This window comes from Polyodon spathula, chromosome 21 (genome assembly GCF_017654505.1).
Source record: "Polyodon spathula isolate WHYD16114869_AA chromosome 21, ASM1765450v1, whole genome shotgun sequence".
NCBI lineage: Eukaryota > Metazoa > Chordata > Actinopteri > Acipenseriformes > Polyodontidae > Polyodon > Polyodon spathula.
Window position 1 is genome coordinate 10,201,428 of NC_054554.1, and position 14,418 is coordinate 10,215,845.

At 36.9% G+C, this 14,418-nt stretch overlaps 1 protein-coding gene across 2 annotated transcripts in view; it reads right to left on the reverse strand.

The window, feature by feature from the left end:
- LOC121295981 (1-phosphatidylinositol 4,5-bisphosphate phosphodiesterase gamma-2-like) overlaps window positions 1-10,086 on the reverse strand; it is a 47,423-nt gene extending 37,337 nt beyond the window's left edge. For both annotated transcript variants that reach the window (XM_041221091.1, XM_041221092.1), the window contains exons 1-2: window positions 9,972-10,086; window positions 6,856-7,066 (exon numbers count right to left, since the gene is read on the reverse strand). In XM_041221091.1, coding sequence (XP_041077025.1) covers window positions 6,856-7,057 — 202 coding nt within the window. In that variant the 5' untranslated portion in view covers window positions 7,058-7,066; window positions 9,972-10,086. The remainder of the gene's footprint in view (window positions 1-6,855; window positions 7,067-9,971) is intronic.
- Between the last annotated feature and the right edge of the window lie 4,332 nt (window positions 10,087-14,418).

Here is a 14,418-nt window from a genome sequence, read left to right on the forward strand (position 1 = left end):
ACGGTTTACTAAAACATATAATCTCCCCTCACAAGTTTAATGACATTGCTAAAGAACAAATAGATAATACCTGAAACTCAGATAACAAAACCACAGATTTTGCCTTGAAAAGTGGTGTTTTAAACACTTTTTTCTTGTATTCTAGTCCGCGGGAATCATTACTATGGCAACAATTAGATGTTACTATAAATCCATAATAATAGAAGAAATTCTTACAGGGTTTTTCACTTTGGTTAAACATTTATAACTCTAGCTTACTGAGGTGTTTGTTTTTAACTGTAGCTATAACTAATAAACAAATACAACTTACCTGAGACGTTACACATATACAGTACCATAAACGTATCAGCCAAAACTAAAATACATCATGCTTTTTGATAACCTGTGTGACAGAGAAAGAATGACTCTTGTTTATAACTCTCCATCCTGACCTGTGAGGCCGCTGTGTAAAGGAAACAGTGTGCCCCAGACTGGATTGTCTGGCAGTTCATTCAGGGTCAGTCGGAAGTTGGCCATCCAGAAAGTGGGCGGAGCCACAGTACACCAAGTCATCGCCCCAGACGGAAAGCAATGTGGCAATAGTGGATTGGAGGAAAAACTATTGCACCTGCTAACCAAGGGGGCGTGGCTGAAGGTACAAAAGGTGATGTGATGTGGCAGTTGTTATGACAAACTAACGAACCAGCTTGTTCACTTTGTGACATCCGTACACTATATGGTCACTTTGTTTGCAACAAAACAAACACAAAACAGCACATTATTAACATTTAAAACAAGAACGAACTTTCGATGTACATGGTGTGGTGCCGTTGTGACGTGATGATCAAGTGTTTAGGTGTATTTGTCATAAAGTTGTTCACCCCCTGAATTTTTTGTGAGTGAAAACCTCAACACTTTGTACCTGAACAAACACAAGACTAGGAGAACAGTTAGCGATTTTTAACACACCTGGTCCAGATCTCAAAGACACAAAACAAAAAAGGGTCAAAAAGCAAGTATTTTTTTTTTTTTTTGTAAATTACTGTAAATAATTTGTCAGTTGTTCTGCCCAAGACCCGCCGCAAGTCGAGTTTACAGGGAATCCCAGTTTAGGAATGGGCAGCAGTGGTTCCTTGACCAGCTGGGAGGCGTATCATGGCGGATCGTCTCAAGATAAAAGGGGTCAGCAGACACACCTCCAGGCTACGAGCCAAGGCCAGGACCGTCCACGCTCCCTGGACAAGAAACCTGTTTTAATTATTACCCAGAGCATTACTGTAGTTTAGGGATTTTAAATCTCACCCAAGTTCAGAACAGAACAGAACAGACAGTGTCTGTCTGAGTGTGTCAGCAGGACCTTTCTTCAAGTAGAAGCAGCACATTGCCAAAGCACGCCACCCTTTCATTTTGTAGATTTGTTTTTCCCCCTGTGTTTTTTATTTTATTTTATTTGCCTTTCTGTTTTTTGTACATTTGACGTATAGTCGCCTGTGATGTATCACAGTTACAGTAAAAAAAAATCTCAAGTGATTATAGTTTACAAAATAGTTCCATAAGTCTCATTCATTATGTAGGTCTCACATAATAGTTTATTTATTTAATATTTATTTTGTCTTTTAAAACATGATGGCACTGCTTTTAGTTTCAGCTTTCAATGTTCCACTTGCTTGGTCATTTCGCTTGGAGGGTGAAATTGTCTCCTCTCCCACTCTAATGGCTTCTATACTGTCACTAACCAAACAGCTGTTTTCCCTAATTGACATGCTTTAAGTGAGTAACATGCTTTAATCCAGAAGACACTGCTCAGGTGAAATGGCACAGGAAATGCAAGTGCAACAGACCTCCTAAGAATAAGATGTAGAAACTGAGAACATTCTTTAATCTAAAACCAACAAAGCACCAGATATGTTTTTTAATGAAAACTGCACATTCCGTTGGTTTATGGAAGTACTTTGTTAGCTATAGGTACTTTAATGCATGAAATTAAATAGCATACATTTTTACAATGAGGTTGTGGTTCTCGGTGGCCACACAGGCTTCCTTTCCCATCTCGGCCTTCCGAAGCAGCAGTCCGAAAGCATTTCCTCCAGCATGTTCACTTTGCATATACAGTGTTTCTCAAAAGTATTCACCCCCCTTGGACTTTTCCACATTTTATTGTGTTAAAACATGGAATCAATTTGCCACTGATCAACACAAAAAGGTCCATAATGTCAAATTGAAAAATCAAATGTTATGATTGGCGCAAGCCCAACACCGCACATCATCCTGAGAACACCATCCCTACCGTGAAGCATGGTGGTGAGAGCATCATGCTATGGGGATGCTTCTCTGCATCAGGGCCTGGAAAGCTTGTGAAGATAGAGGGCAAAATGGATGCAGCAAAGTACAGAGAAATCCTGGAGAAAAACCTGCTGAAGTCTACAAGAGACCTGGGACTTGGTAGAAGATTCATCTTCCAGCAGGACAATGACCCCAAACATACAGCAAAAGCCACACTGCAGTGGCTTAAAAACAAAAAGGTCAATGTCCTGGAGTGGCCCAGTCAAAGCCCGGACCTCAATCCAATTGAGAATATATGGAAAGAGTTGAAAATGCTGTTCACCAAAGGTCCCCATCCAACTTGACGGAGCTTGAGAAATTTTGCAAAGAAGAATGGGCAAAAATTGCAGTGTCCAGATGTGCAAAGCTGGTAGAGACTTATCCAAACACACTCATGGCTGTAATTGCTGCTAAAGGTGCCTCTACCAAATATTGACTTAAGGGGGTGAATACTTATGCAATCAATTATTTTCTGTTTTGTATTTGTAATTAATTTAGAAAAATGTGTAGATTTTATTTTTCACTTTGACATTATGGACTTTTTTTGTGTTGATCAGTGGCAAAAACCCCTAATTAAATCCATTTTGATTCCATGTTGTAACACAGTAAAATGTGGAAAAGTCCAAGGGGGGTGAATACTTTTGAGAGCCACTGTATTCACACTTCGGGAAAGTTATAAATGCAACCATGTCTACTCCATACTAATATAAGAGTATTGAGTAAATATTACTTGCTGGATTTGCCCATTATATTTTCTTTTTTGTTGCATATACATATGTTTAATTAGAGTAAAATATTTTGCAATAAGTAGCATTGCTTCTTCTGAACAGGTAGGTTTGGAACCATAGAAAGTGTGACATGTAGTTCCTTCCCCAGGTGGATTTTTTTTATTTGTTATGAACTCCTGTTGACTTCACAAAACTAGTTGAATGTCTCTTAAGCACTTTCAAGGTCCTTCTTTCTCAGTTTTGTACATTAGATTTGCGACAGCCAGTGACCAGTTTACATATAACTTACGAACAGTCTAACAAAAGAGTTATCGACATGGGCCTTGTGCAGTCTGTGTAGTTTCCTAACTTCCCAAGGCTTCTCATTCTCTGCCTTGCTATTTTCATAAATCAGCCCTACAGCCAGCATACACATTCAAGATGAGTGGTACTTCTACTTTTAGCACTGTGGCTAAAAATGTTGGTATTTATTTGCATGCAGCATGACAATACTGTAGGTTTCTTCAAGGGTAGGACAGCTGGCAAGCACTGGCTCAGCAACGAAGAGGTCACACTTATCAAACTGTAAAGTTTTCAGTTGTTGTTCTTTACAACCTGGCGATGTTTTATAAACTTGCATGTTTTCGCTGGACTTGGGCCTGTCAGACAGACAGCCTTCATATACCCTCAGACTTCAATTGTCTATGCAAAAGAAAGTACTTACAGTAGTAAGTCTGGATCACAATATTGCACTGTAAAGTGTGATATGTATGTTATTGAGGCAGGTCTACACAGAGGCTGTATGCCTGCATGCCAGGCTTGTTACAGTTATCTAGAAAACTTCAGTTTTGATGTCACTTTCTTAGGACATTCTTAGCTTATTGTGATAGGGGGTTGTGGGTAATCAGCTGATAGGTGAGGAGAGACACAGAAGTGTAACTGAAATGCCACACCAGGGCTCAAAGTTGGCCAAAATCCTTAGGGGCATCTGGCTCCTAGATTTTAAAAATTGGTCGCCAAATAAAAGTTTAGTGGCCAAGTAAATACTCTGAGTTAAAATATTTCAGTGACTTCAGTTTTCCCCCATTGATTAAATCTACACCCAAGTGGGTTTTATTAAGCAACATGTATTTAATAATTATTTAATAGTCACTTCAAAACAGCACTCAAAACACTTTGGTTTTCAGTTTAGCATTTTATGTATAGAATATGGATATGAGATTTCCTATAACCTGATTGGTCAACAAGCCTGCCTTAATCCACTGTAAATCCAGGCCGAATATACAGTATTCAAACTGTTTAATTACTGTTCCAAACCAATCTGCCTGAAACAAACGTAATTACAGTACAGCATACATTCACTTGTGTAATTTACCTTTTTCTGGTGTATTAAAAGAAATCTTTGTTTGTTGTACACACCCTATGAACACTATCTGTCAATGTGGTATGTGTATTCAATCTATTTAAATTTAGTATAGCAAAGAAAGTAAAAAAAAAATCTATTGAAAATAATGTTTGCAATCAGCAGCAATAGCAACTACTCTGTGGTTTTAATGACAAGTTGTAAAAAATAAAACAACTTGATATCAGTAGCTCATCACAGCAGACTTTGAATAAACTTTATGAACACACTGAAGTAACTGAACAAAGCACAATTAGCAAGAACACTGTGGCTGTACCAGATATTATCAATTATATTATGTTTACCAATACATTTATGACGTAATACTAATAAACACAATTCCGATACTTTTATCCTATAACATGTAGTTATAGTGCACAAGGTACTAGTTCCATGTAAATTAAGAATATTTTTCTTAGCACCTATATATTGACTTGCTTATGAACAACTGGCTACCAAACCACGCTTGGAATATTAAGGTAAACGTTTGTATTCATTAACAACAAAAAACTAGTGCTTCAATAAAATCAGGGAGGAAAAAAAACTATCAACGAAACCAGGTTTTATTTCGTACCTAACCTGCCCACTCCCAGAGTCGCAGATAGCGAATACATATTAAAAAATGATCGCAGAGACCCACTGCTCGCAAATCTGAGCCCTGCACACCAACGCTCAGGGTTTACTTACAAACTTACGAAAACACAGAAGAGAGGTAACACGATAAATGAAATGTCATGTGAATTAATATGAAGTAGTGGTACTGAACTAGAATTATCCTACTTCAAAGAAGACTTTGAGACAGCTTAGCTCTTAGTATGGGTTTGTTTTGTAATTTAAACCGAGCTGTCCTAGTTTGAGCCGTCACAACGGTGACCTACTCCAGAGTAGGCAAAGCGCCATCTTCTCTTGCTCTACTGTGAACGCATCTGTCCCTAAGCAGACTCAAGCAGGGGCACATTATTTATTGACATAAAGCTGGAGAAGGATACAAGAAGATTTCCAAGCATCTGATTATCCCAATTTCAACTATTGTATCTATAATAAGGAAGTACAAAACTCTGTCAAAATGCTCTTTCGGTCTGGAAGAAAGAAGGTCCTTTCACCGAGAACAAGTAGAAGAATTGTGAGGAAGGTTAATAACAATCCGAGATTGACTGCCAAAGATATTCAAAGTGAACTGGCTGCAAGTGGGACCGGTGTTTCCATTTCAACCAAAGGTCGAGTACTGCATGGTGAAGGTCTCAATGGTCGCAGGTCAAGGAAAAAGACACTCTTAGGAAAACGTCACAAGGGCAATCGCTTAAAGTTTACAAAACGGCATTTGAATGATGGATATGAGTTGTGGTCAAAGGTTTTGTGGATCGATAAAACATAAATCGAGCTCACGCTGATAGTCATTACTTTTGGAGAAAGTCTGGCAAGGCATACAAAGAAAATAACACCATACCTACTATCAAGCATGGAGGTGGTAATATCCTTCTATGGGTCTGTTTCCCTCTAATGGCAAAGGAAATGTAGTTCCAATACATGATACAATGGATTCTATAGCACACCAAAAGATATTGGCCAATCATCTGAAACCCTCCGCTACAAAATGGTTTAAAGCCCAACTGGATGTTCCAGCACAACAACAACAATCAAAAGCACACATCAAAATCTACTTCAGAATGGTTAAAGAAGAATGAAATCAAGGTTCTGGAATGGCCCGGTCAAAGTTCCAATCTAAATCCGATTGAGAATCTTTGGTATGAGTTGAAGAAGGCTGAATGAACTGGAACCATTTTGCAATGAAGAATGGTCAGAAATCACTAAAGAATCATGCCAAAAGCTCATTGACAAATATCCTAATCATTTAAAAGCGGTTATATTGCTAAAGGTGTCTCAGCTAGCTAATAATTTTCCTTGTCAGGGTACGAAATACTTTTGAATTAGCATTTAGAGTTTTGCAAAAAAAGTGCTTAAATAAATAACTGTTAACATCTATTTTTTGTAACTTCTTTTCCTCATCCACAAAAGCAAAACTTTTGCTACAAAATATTTTTCCGATAATTATTTGTCTGAGAAATTTCTAGAAATTATAAATTTCCATTTGGGTATGCAAACTTTTGACTACAGCTGTATGCTAAATAATGTTAATTGCAAGTCCCATGATAATTTGTAAGAGGTTCTCTAGATGCACAGTATATAAAAATGAAAGTGTGACATACTGTGCAGATGGCCGGACGAACAGTCACCTCCCTATGTCTCAATCTGCCATTTCCAATAATTAATAGTAATACAAAGTTTCATGACACTTGGATAAGCAATTTTCCAGATATATGGAATACTTACAGTACATCCACCTCCCAGAGGGGTGATAATAACTGTGCTGACAACAAAAAACCTAAACAGCAGGCTTTTAGGGGAATGAAAAACATACACACACAAAAAAATAAGTTCTCTTACAGACTCCTTCGTATCTGTCTGCTGTCCTGGTCCAAGCAACCTGTCTGGTCTCCATGATTATCTGGACGGTCAGTCTTTCTATTTTCTGCCTGTAGACAGTCATCACAATCCCCATTTCCAGGTCCCTCTTGATGTGGTTCTTCTCATGCTCTGTCAGTTTGGATAGATCGGAGAGCTGCGCACTGCTTGTTGAGTAAGCCATCGTGCTAACCTATAAAAAAGAGGACAAAATGATCAACTAAACCTGCATGCCTACAAATGAATGACTAGCTATTATTATTAACAAGTTAAATATCAATCTGGAAATGTGTTTCGTGAACAGAAGCAAAACATCCCTTGGGACATAATTTAAGAAGAAATTTAAAAGAATAATAGATCTGAAAAAGTGCATGTGTATTGTTGATATGGACTGTGGAAGTTAAACGGATATTTTTTATTTAACAGTCGGTAATGGACACAGCTACAGTATGCACCACCCTTGTATAAGTTTACCATAATAAAAGCATAGCAAAGTGAAATAAAAGTGAAATAACAAAGGAAAGCATAGCATTTAAAAGCCTACAGTGGTATGGTAAACTAAGGCAAACAACAGTATAGTAAATGCATAGTATAGCCATGGAACAAGCATGGGAAAACTGCAAGATTAGTGTTCAGATTTACTGTGGGAAACTTTTATAGCGACAACTATTTTAAATCATCATAACAGTGATGGATTGTTGCCTTTTAACCCCATAGTAATCATTGTCGTGCGAGTCCCTGTGGATAATTTACTGACCTTGTCAACAGCACTAAACACAGAGAGCCATAAAATATCAGGTTTCTACATGTTAAGGCAGTGGTGTTAAAATCTACCGCCGTTAAAATAACAACAACAAAAAAAAAATCATTAATATGGCCAGAGGTTAAATTGATTGCAGCTTACAGAATAATTCAATAAAGCTTCCCAGTTGTGCAATTGCATTTGTTATAAAAGTCTCAAATACAGTCTTGAAATAAACATGCATTCTAGTAAACAATTTTTACAGGTATTACAGTAGATAAGGTATGGCTGGATGGGGCACCTACAATACAGTTCCCTTGCAATGAATATGTACCCCCTATAGTCTATATTAATTACTATAAGGTACTGATGACTATAGCATGTACATCTCCTCAACTAAAAAATAATTAAAATAGACAAGTAATCACTATGGCTTTTATTTTTATGCGCCTGAAATAAATATGCATTAATCAATTAATCACCCTGTTGCCCTAATTGTAGCCTCATGTAGCTATCTATGCAGTAACATTTGTTTCCTTTGTTCCTTGCTCAGCCACAACTTATGTGGCTTCTAAAGAAAGCATTAATTAAGCATTACACCGTGTAACAATTTTTTTTTTTTTTTTGTTCCTGGGTAGTAAGTGTTATTTCCTAATTGCTTATGCCTCAAAAGTATGGAACATGGCTATTATTCCCCACAAACTTTGCTTTTGTGACCAGGACAGTGATATTTCAAAATATCACTATTTCCAATGGGAAAACGGGCAAATGTGTGTAAATACAGTATAATCGTAAATCTCGAAAAACTACTCACTTCTAAATCTTTTGTAGTCATTTTTGTATTACTTTAGTATAAATACATGTTAATTTGGATTCATATGTTGTTTTTTTCTGACTTTATGTGAACGAAAAGACACACATTTGCCCGTTTTCCCATTGGAAATTGTGATATTTTGAAATATCACTGTCCTGGTCACAAAAGCAAAGTTTGTGCGGAATAATAGCCATTTTCTATACTTTTGAGGCATAAGCAATTAGGAAATAACACTTACTGCCCAGGAACAAAAATTGTGTTACATAGTGTTATTACACCTGTTGATGCACAGGACTGCACTACACATATTAGTAGACTAGAGATAGGAATAGCCCTAAAAATTCTAAACATGTCACGTATGTATTTTATGGTTCATTGGGGCATGACAACATTTATCTGGATGATTCTAGAATATTCTGGGCTGGGGATTTAGGCCTACACCTCCATGTAAATTTAGCAGATTTAGCCAAGTGTGCAAATAACATATTCAGCTGCAGCATGAAAACACTGCACTGTGTCATGACTTCCTGCATCAACTAGCTGACTTGAGTAACTGGGAAAAAGAAGCAATGTGCTTCCTCCAAGCCTAAAAAACAGCTCTGCAACTCTGCATTAATTATTGATTTGCCAGCTCAGAACACTGCAATGCTTTAAACTGGAAGTAGAAACAGCAAATATTAAGTAACATGAGAAAAAGGAAGTATTATTTTGTGAAACAAATTGAAGAATATCCCCCAACTCTGATACTGTTGGGAACTTCAAGAATGTTGTAACCAGGTTTTATCATAATTGGATAAGCAGTTATCTAGATAAGTGTACAGAAAAGTTATGTGACAGTGTAGGTATCATAAAAATACAGCACCAAAGTACCAAACTTGAAACATTATAATTTGCTAGGCTACTGTACCTAGCTTATTTTGGTATGTTATGGTGATTTTAACACCAACATTAACTTTTCATTTATATTCACTGGGCATGTACTGCATACTTGCTAACAAACTGAATCAGAAAATGATCGTGTCATGTTATCTGTGTACTTAATTGTTATGGGTGTGGCCTGTTTTTATGTCAAAACGGCATGCACGGTGTACCACTGTACTAAGTTTCTGTAACAAAAAAACACAGGTCATTTTCTTCTAGTACTGTTATTTAAATACATTATTAGTACCTCGTCCATTCCTCACATCAGCCAGCCCAATTTGTCCAGTGAAATGTGTATGCTACACTGAATGCTATATGTTCAGTGCTAAAACGGTTTATAAATTTAATGGCACATTAAAAACCAAACAAAACACTTTACTATTGTATAGCCCTATGCAAATCAGTAAAACAAAGAAAATAAAACTGTTAATTGCTCTAAAGAACAGACAGATGTACACGTTTTTTTTTATTTTTTTTTATTCACAAGTACATAACGTTAATAACCTGCAAACCAGTCACTACGACGATAATACATCTATATAGAAAATTAACACCGCATTTCATTCAGTTACTATTATTAGAATAACCCACACGTATTTACATTAAAAGTTTCAAACTTACCTTGCTTTGTAGACAAAGACAGTATCCCACAGGACAAAGAACGCGTTTCTGCACTATTTCATGACCAGAAATAAATAAGTCAATGAAAAAGGTGACACTAAGACCTAAATGGCCAGTTCCTCAATTCGAAATGTATGAGGAAGTTGGACAAGAAACAATGTATAAAATATCCGGAAGTTGAGATAGCATCTATGCAAAGTTTATTACAGCCCAACAAAAGAACGCACAACGTATATTTAAAATGAACCTACATTTTATAACGCTGAACGTCACATAGAAAAAATAACCTCCTTTACAACTCTTGAGCCTAAACCACGCTGAATGAATTAGATTCTGGTCGAAGCTTTTGCAGTCTCCCTAAGCTACCAGTGAAAGAAACAGAAATGTGCTGGAACAATGCATGCGTGCACCTGCAATGTCCTACAGTGTAAACACCTTGCACACATTGCAGTGTTTATTTTTGGTGACACCAAAATGTGTTTGCAATCTTTCCCATAAGATTGATGCTTAATAAGTTTGGTTTTACAGTGTAGAACGCGTTTACGCAACTGACAAATGTGATTGATACAACAAATTAAACGTAGAATGAATGAGGGTGGGGGTTTATTTCCTATTTTGCTCACTCTTCAACCTGGTTATCTCCTCTTTATAATAATAATAATAATAATAATAATAATAATAATAATAATAATAATAGCTGCAAGCAGCAATGACCGGGGTCCAAAGGCAAGAAGGATGAAATAGAAATGGTGGAAATGACAAATGACTGCTTCCTAACACAATTTGTGAAGGCACCCACTAGAGGGAAGGCATGCCTTGATTTAGTCTTTTCAAATAACGAAGATAGAATAACTAAAACAGAGGTCAGAGAACCACTGGCAAACTCAGACCACAACATGGTCTCATTTGAAGTGTTTTTTAAATCCCCAAAAATAAAGACTAAAGTTAAGGTTTACAATTTTAGAAAAGCAAACTATGAAGGCATGAAACAGAGACTAACAGAAGTAGATTGGAGTAAAATAGAGAAAACACCCACAGAAGAAGGATGGTTGTTCTTCAAAAATGTAGTACTAGAGGCGCAAAACAATTACATCCCTAAAGTAGACAAATCTAAATGTAAAACTAAATTGCCAAAATGGTTTAATAGATCAATTAAAAAAAATATTCAGCGAAAAAAGGCACTTTACAGAGCATTAAAAAAGGACCAAAAAGAAAGTACGCAGAAAGAGTACACAGAACTGCAAACGCAAGTCAAAAAGGAAGTTAGAAAGGCCAAGAGAGAAATAGAAATGAACGTTGCTAAGGGAGCTAAAACCAATTCCAAAATGTTTTTCCAATATTACAACAGCAAGAGAACATTCAAAGAGGAGATTAAATGTTTAAGAGATACAAATGGCAAAATCGTAGAGGAAGAAAAAAAAATAGCAAATATGTTAAATGATTACTTTTCACAAGTTTTTACAAAGGAAGATACTGACAACATGCCCCACATGTCATCCAGTTCCTATCCAGTTTTAAATAACTTTAGCATAACTGAGGCAGAAGTGTTAAAGGGACTAGGAGCTCTTAAAATAAACAAATCCCCTGGGCCGGATGAGATCCTCCCAGTAGTACTCAAAGAAATGAAAGAAGTTATTTACAAACCGCTAACCAAGATCATGCAACAGTCTCTTGACACAGGGGTGGTACCGACAGACTGGAAAATTGCAAACATAATACCGATCCACAAAAAGGGAAAACAAAACTGAACCAGGTAACTACAGACCAGTAAGCCTGACTTCTATTATATGCAAACTTATGGAAACTATAATAAGATCCAAAATGGAAAATTACCTATATGGTAACAGGGTACTGGGAGACAGTCAACATGGTTTTAGGAAAGGGAGATCGTGTCTAACTAACTTGCTTGATTTTTTTTGAGGGTGCAACATCGATAATGGATAATTGCAAAGCATATGACATGGTTTATTTAGATTTCCAGAAAGCTTTTGACAAAGTCCCGCACAAAAGATTAATTCTCAAACTGAACGCAGTTGGGATTCAAGGAAACGCATGTACATGGATTAGGGAGTGGTTAACATGTAGAAAACAGAAAGTACTGATTAGAGGAAAAACCTCAGAATGGAGTGTGGTAACCAGCGGTGTACCACAGGGATCAGTATTAGGTCCTCTGCTATTCCTAATCTACATTAATGATTTAGATTCTGGTATAGTAAGCAAACTTGTTAAATTTGCAGACGACACAAAAGTAGGAGGAGTGGCAAACACTGTTGCAGCAGCAAAGGTCATTCAAAATGATCTAGACAAGATTCAGAACTGGGCAGACACATGGCAAATGACATTTAATAGAGAAAAGTGTAAGGTACTGCACGCAGGAAATAAAAATGTACATTATAAATATCATATGGGAGATATTGAAATTGGAGAAGGAATCTATGAAAAAGACCTAGGAGTTTTTGTTGACTCAGAAATGTCTTCATCTAGGCAATGTGGGGAAGCTATAAAAAAGGCTAACAAGATGCTCGGATACATTTTGAAAAGTGTTGAATTTAAATCAAGGGAAGTAATGTTAAAACTGTACAATGCACTAGTAAGACCTCATCTTGAATATTGTGTGCAGTTCTGGTCACCTTGCTATAAAAAAGATATTGCTGCTCTAGAAAGAGTGCAAAGAAGAGCGACCAGAATTATTCCGGGCTTAAAAGGCATGTCATATGCAGACAGGCTAAAAGAATTGAATCTGTTCAGTCTTGAACAAAGAAGACTACGTGGCGACCTAATTCAAGCATTCAAAATTCTAAAAGGTATTGACAGTGTCGACGCAAGGGACTTTTTCAGCCTGAAAAAAGAAACAAGGACCAGGGGTCACAAATGGAGTTTAGAAAAAGGGGCATTCAGAACAGAAAATAGGAGGCACTTTTTTACACAGAGAATTGTGAGGGTCTGGAATCAACTCCCCAGTAATGTTGTTGAAGCTGACACCCTGGGATCCTTCAAGAAGCTGCTTGATGAGATTTTGGGATCAATAAGCTACTAACAACCAAACGAGCAAGATGGGCCGAATGGCCTCCTCTCGTTTGTAAACTTTCTTATGTTCTTATGTTCTTAAGACCATGTATTTCACACGTGGCACAGTAGCTCATTGGCCTATACTAATCTTTGTAGTATATTGCACCATAGCAGCATATATGGGTTGCTATATGTGTTCCATAGTAACCATTAGCCTATCTGCACTCTGTAAGAAGTTATAAGCAAGCTTTGCATTTGATATATATATATATATATATATATATATATATATATATATATATATATATATATATATATATATATATATATATATATATAAAAAACAAGGGGGCTCTGAGCAGTGTTAACGTCCATATGGTATCACACCATAGCTCAAATTTAACTGGCTCGCGGCAGCCATGTTTTTTTTATGTACTAGTGACTTGCTTTGTACAAACGTGATAGACAGCCTTGGCAAGGCTATGTATGCAAAGTTGGCATAACGGTTTTAGAAAAACACTTTTGAATATTTTTGACAAATCCAGTATGGCTGCCGAACCATGTGACCAATCAACTTCCGTTGAACAAGTCTAAATATAGGGCCTAAGGGTAGTGTATGCCCCAGTGGTGTAGTCGAGGGTATACGCAGGTAAACAGCATTTACTCACTTTGAATCTGGGCAATATATCGTTTGCCCACTTCTCATATAAGAGTTTATTCACTTCTGTTCTCCTGTGATGTGCAAATCCTGGGTTAAAGACAATATATTTTAACGCCGAGCGCCTGTTTTGTGTTCAGAGAATGTGAGCGGAGCTAAGCAGTGACAATTCCGCTCACCGCTCACAATATCCTCCGCTCCGCTTCCCCGCTCCTGTCAAAATAGGCACGCTCTGCTCACATGGTATTAAAAAAGATATATAATAATAAGTAAATAAACTAGCTGTTTTTCCCCCATTGTATAGCCAATTGCAGATGAAAAGATGTAATGTACATTCAGACAGAAATACCATTTAATTGTCCTTATATAATCGCATGCCTTAACCCAAGGGAAAAACAAACAAACAAAAAAAAAAACAGCTATGACCAGCAAAGAAAAAAGCCAACATAACGTGCTGAGAAGTTATCTAATTCAATTTGAAGATGCTGTCTCATTATTATTGTTTGGTACTGTAAAAATGTGTACATTTCAAACTCTGCATATGATTCACATCAATTTAGCTTTATACAAAAGCTTTTTTAAAAACATGCAATTCTCAAGTCTGAAAAACATGAAAGTGCCTAATTGTGGTTTGAAACTGGAAAATTAATGGTCACCATGCACAGGCATGGTGTACTGTACTACTGTACAGTGACTGCATCTGTATTTGTCACCTTTTTTTGTAACTCTTTTGTGCAAGCTCCATGGCAGAACATATATTTAAGAAAAATTAAACCGTGC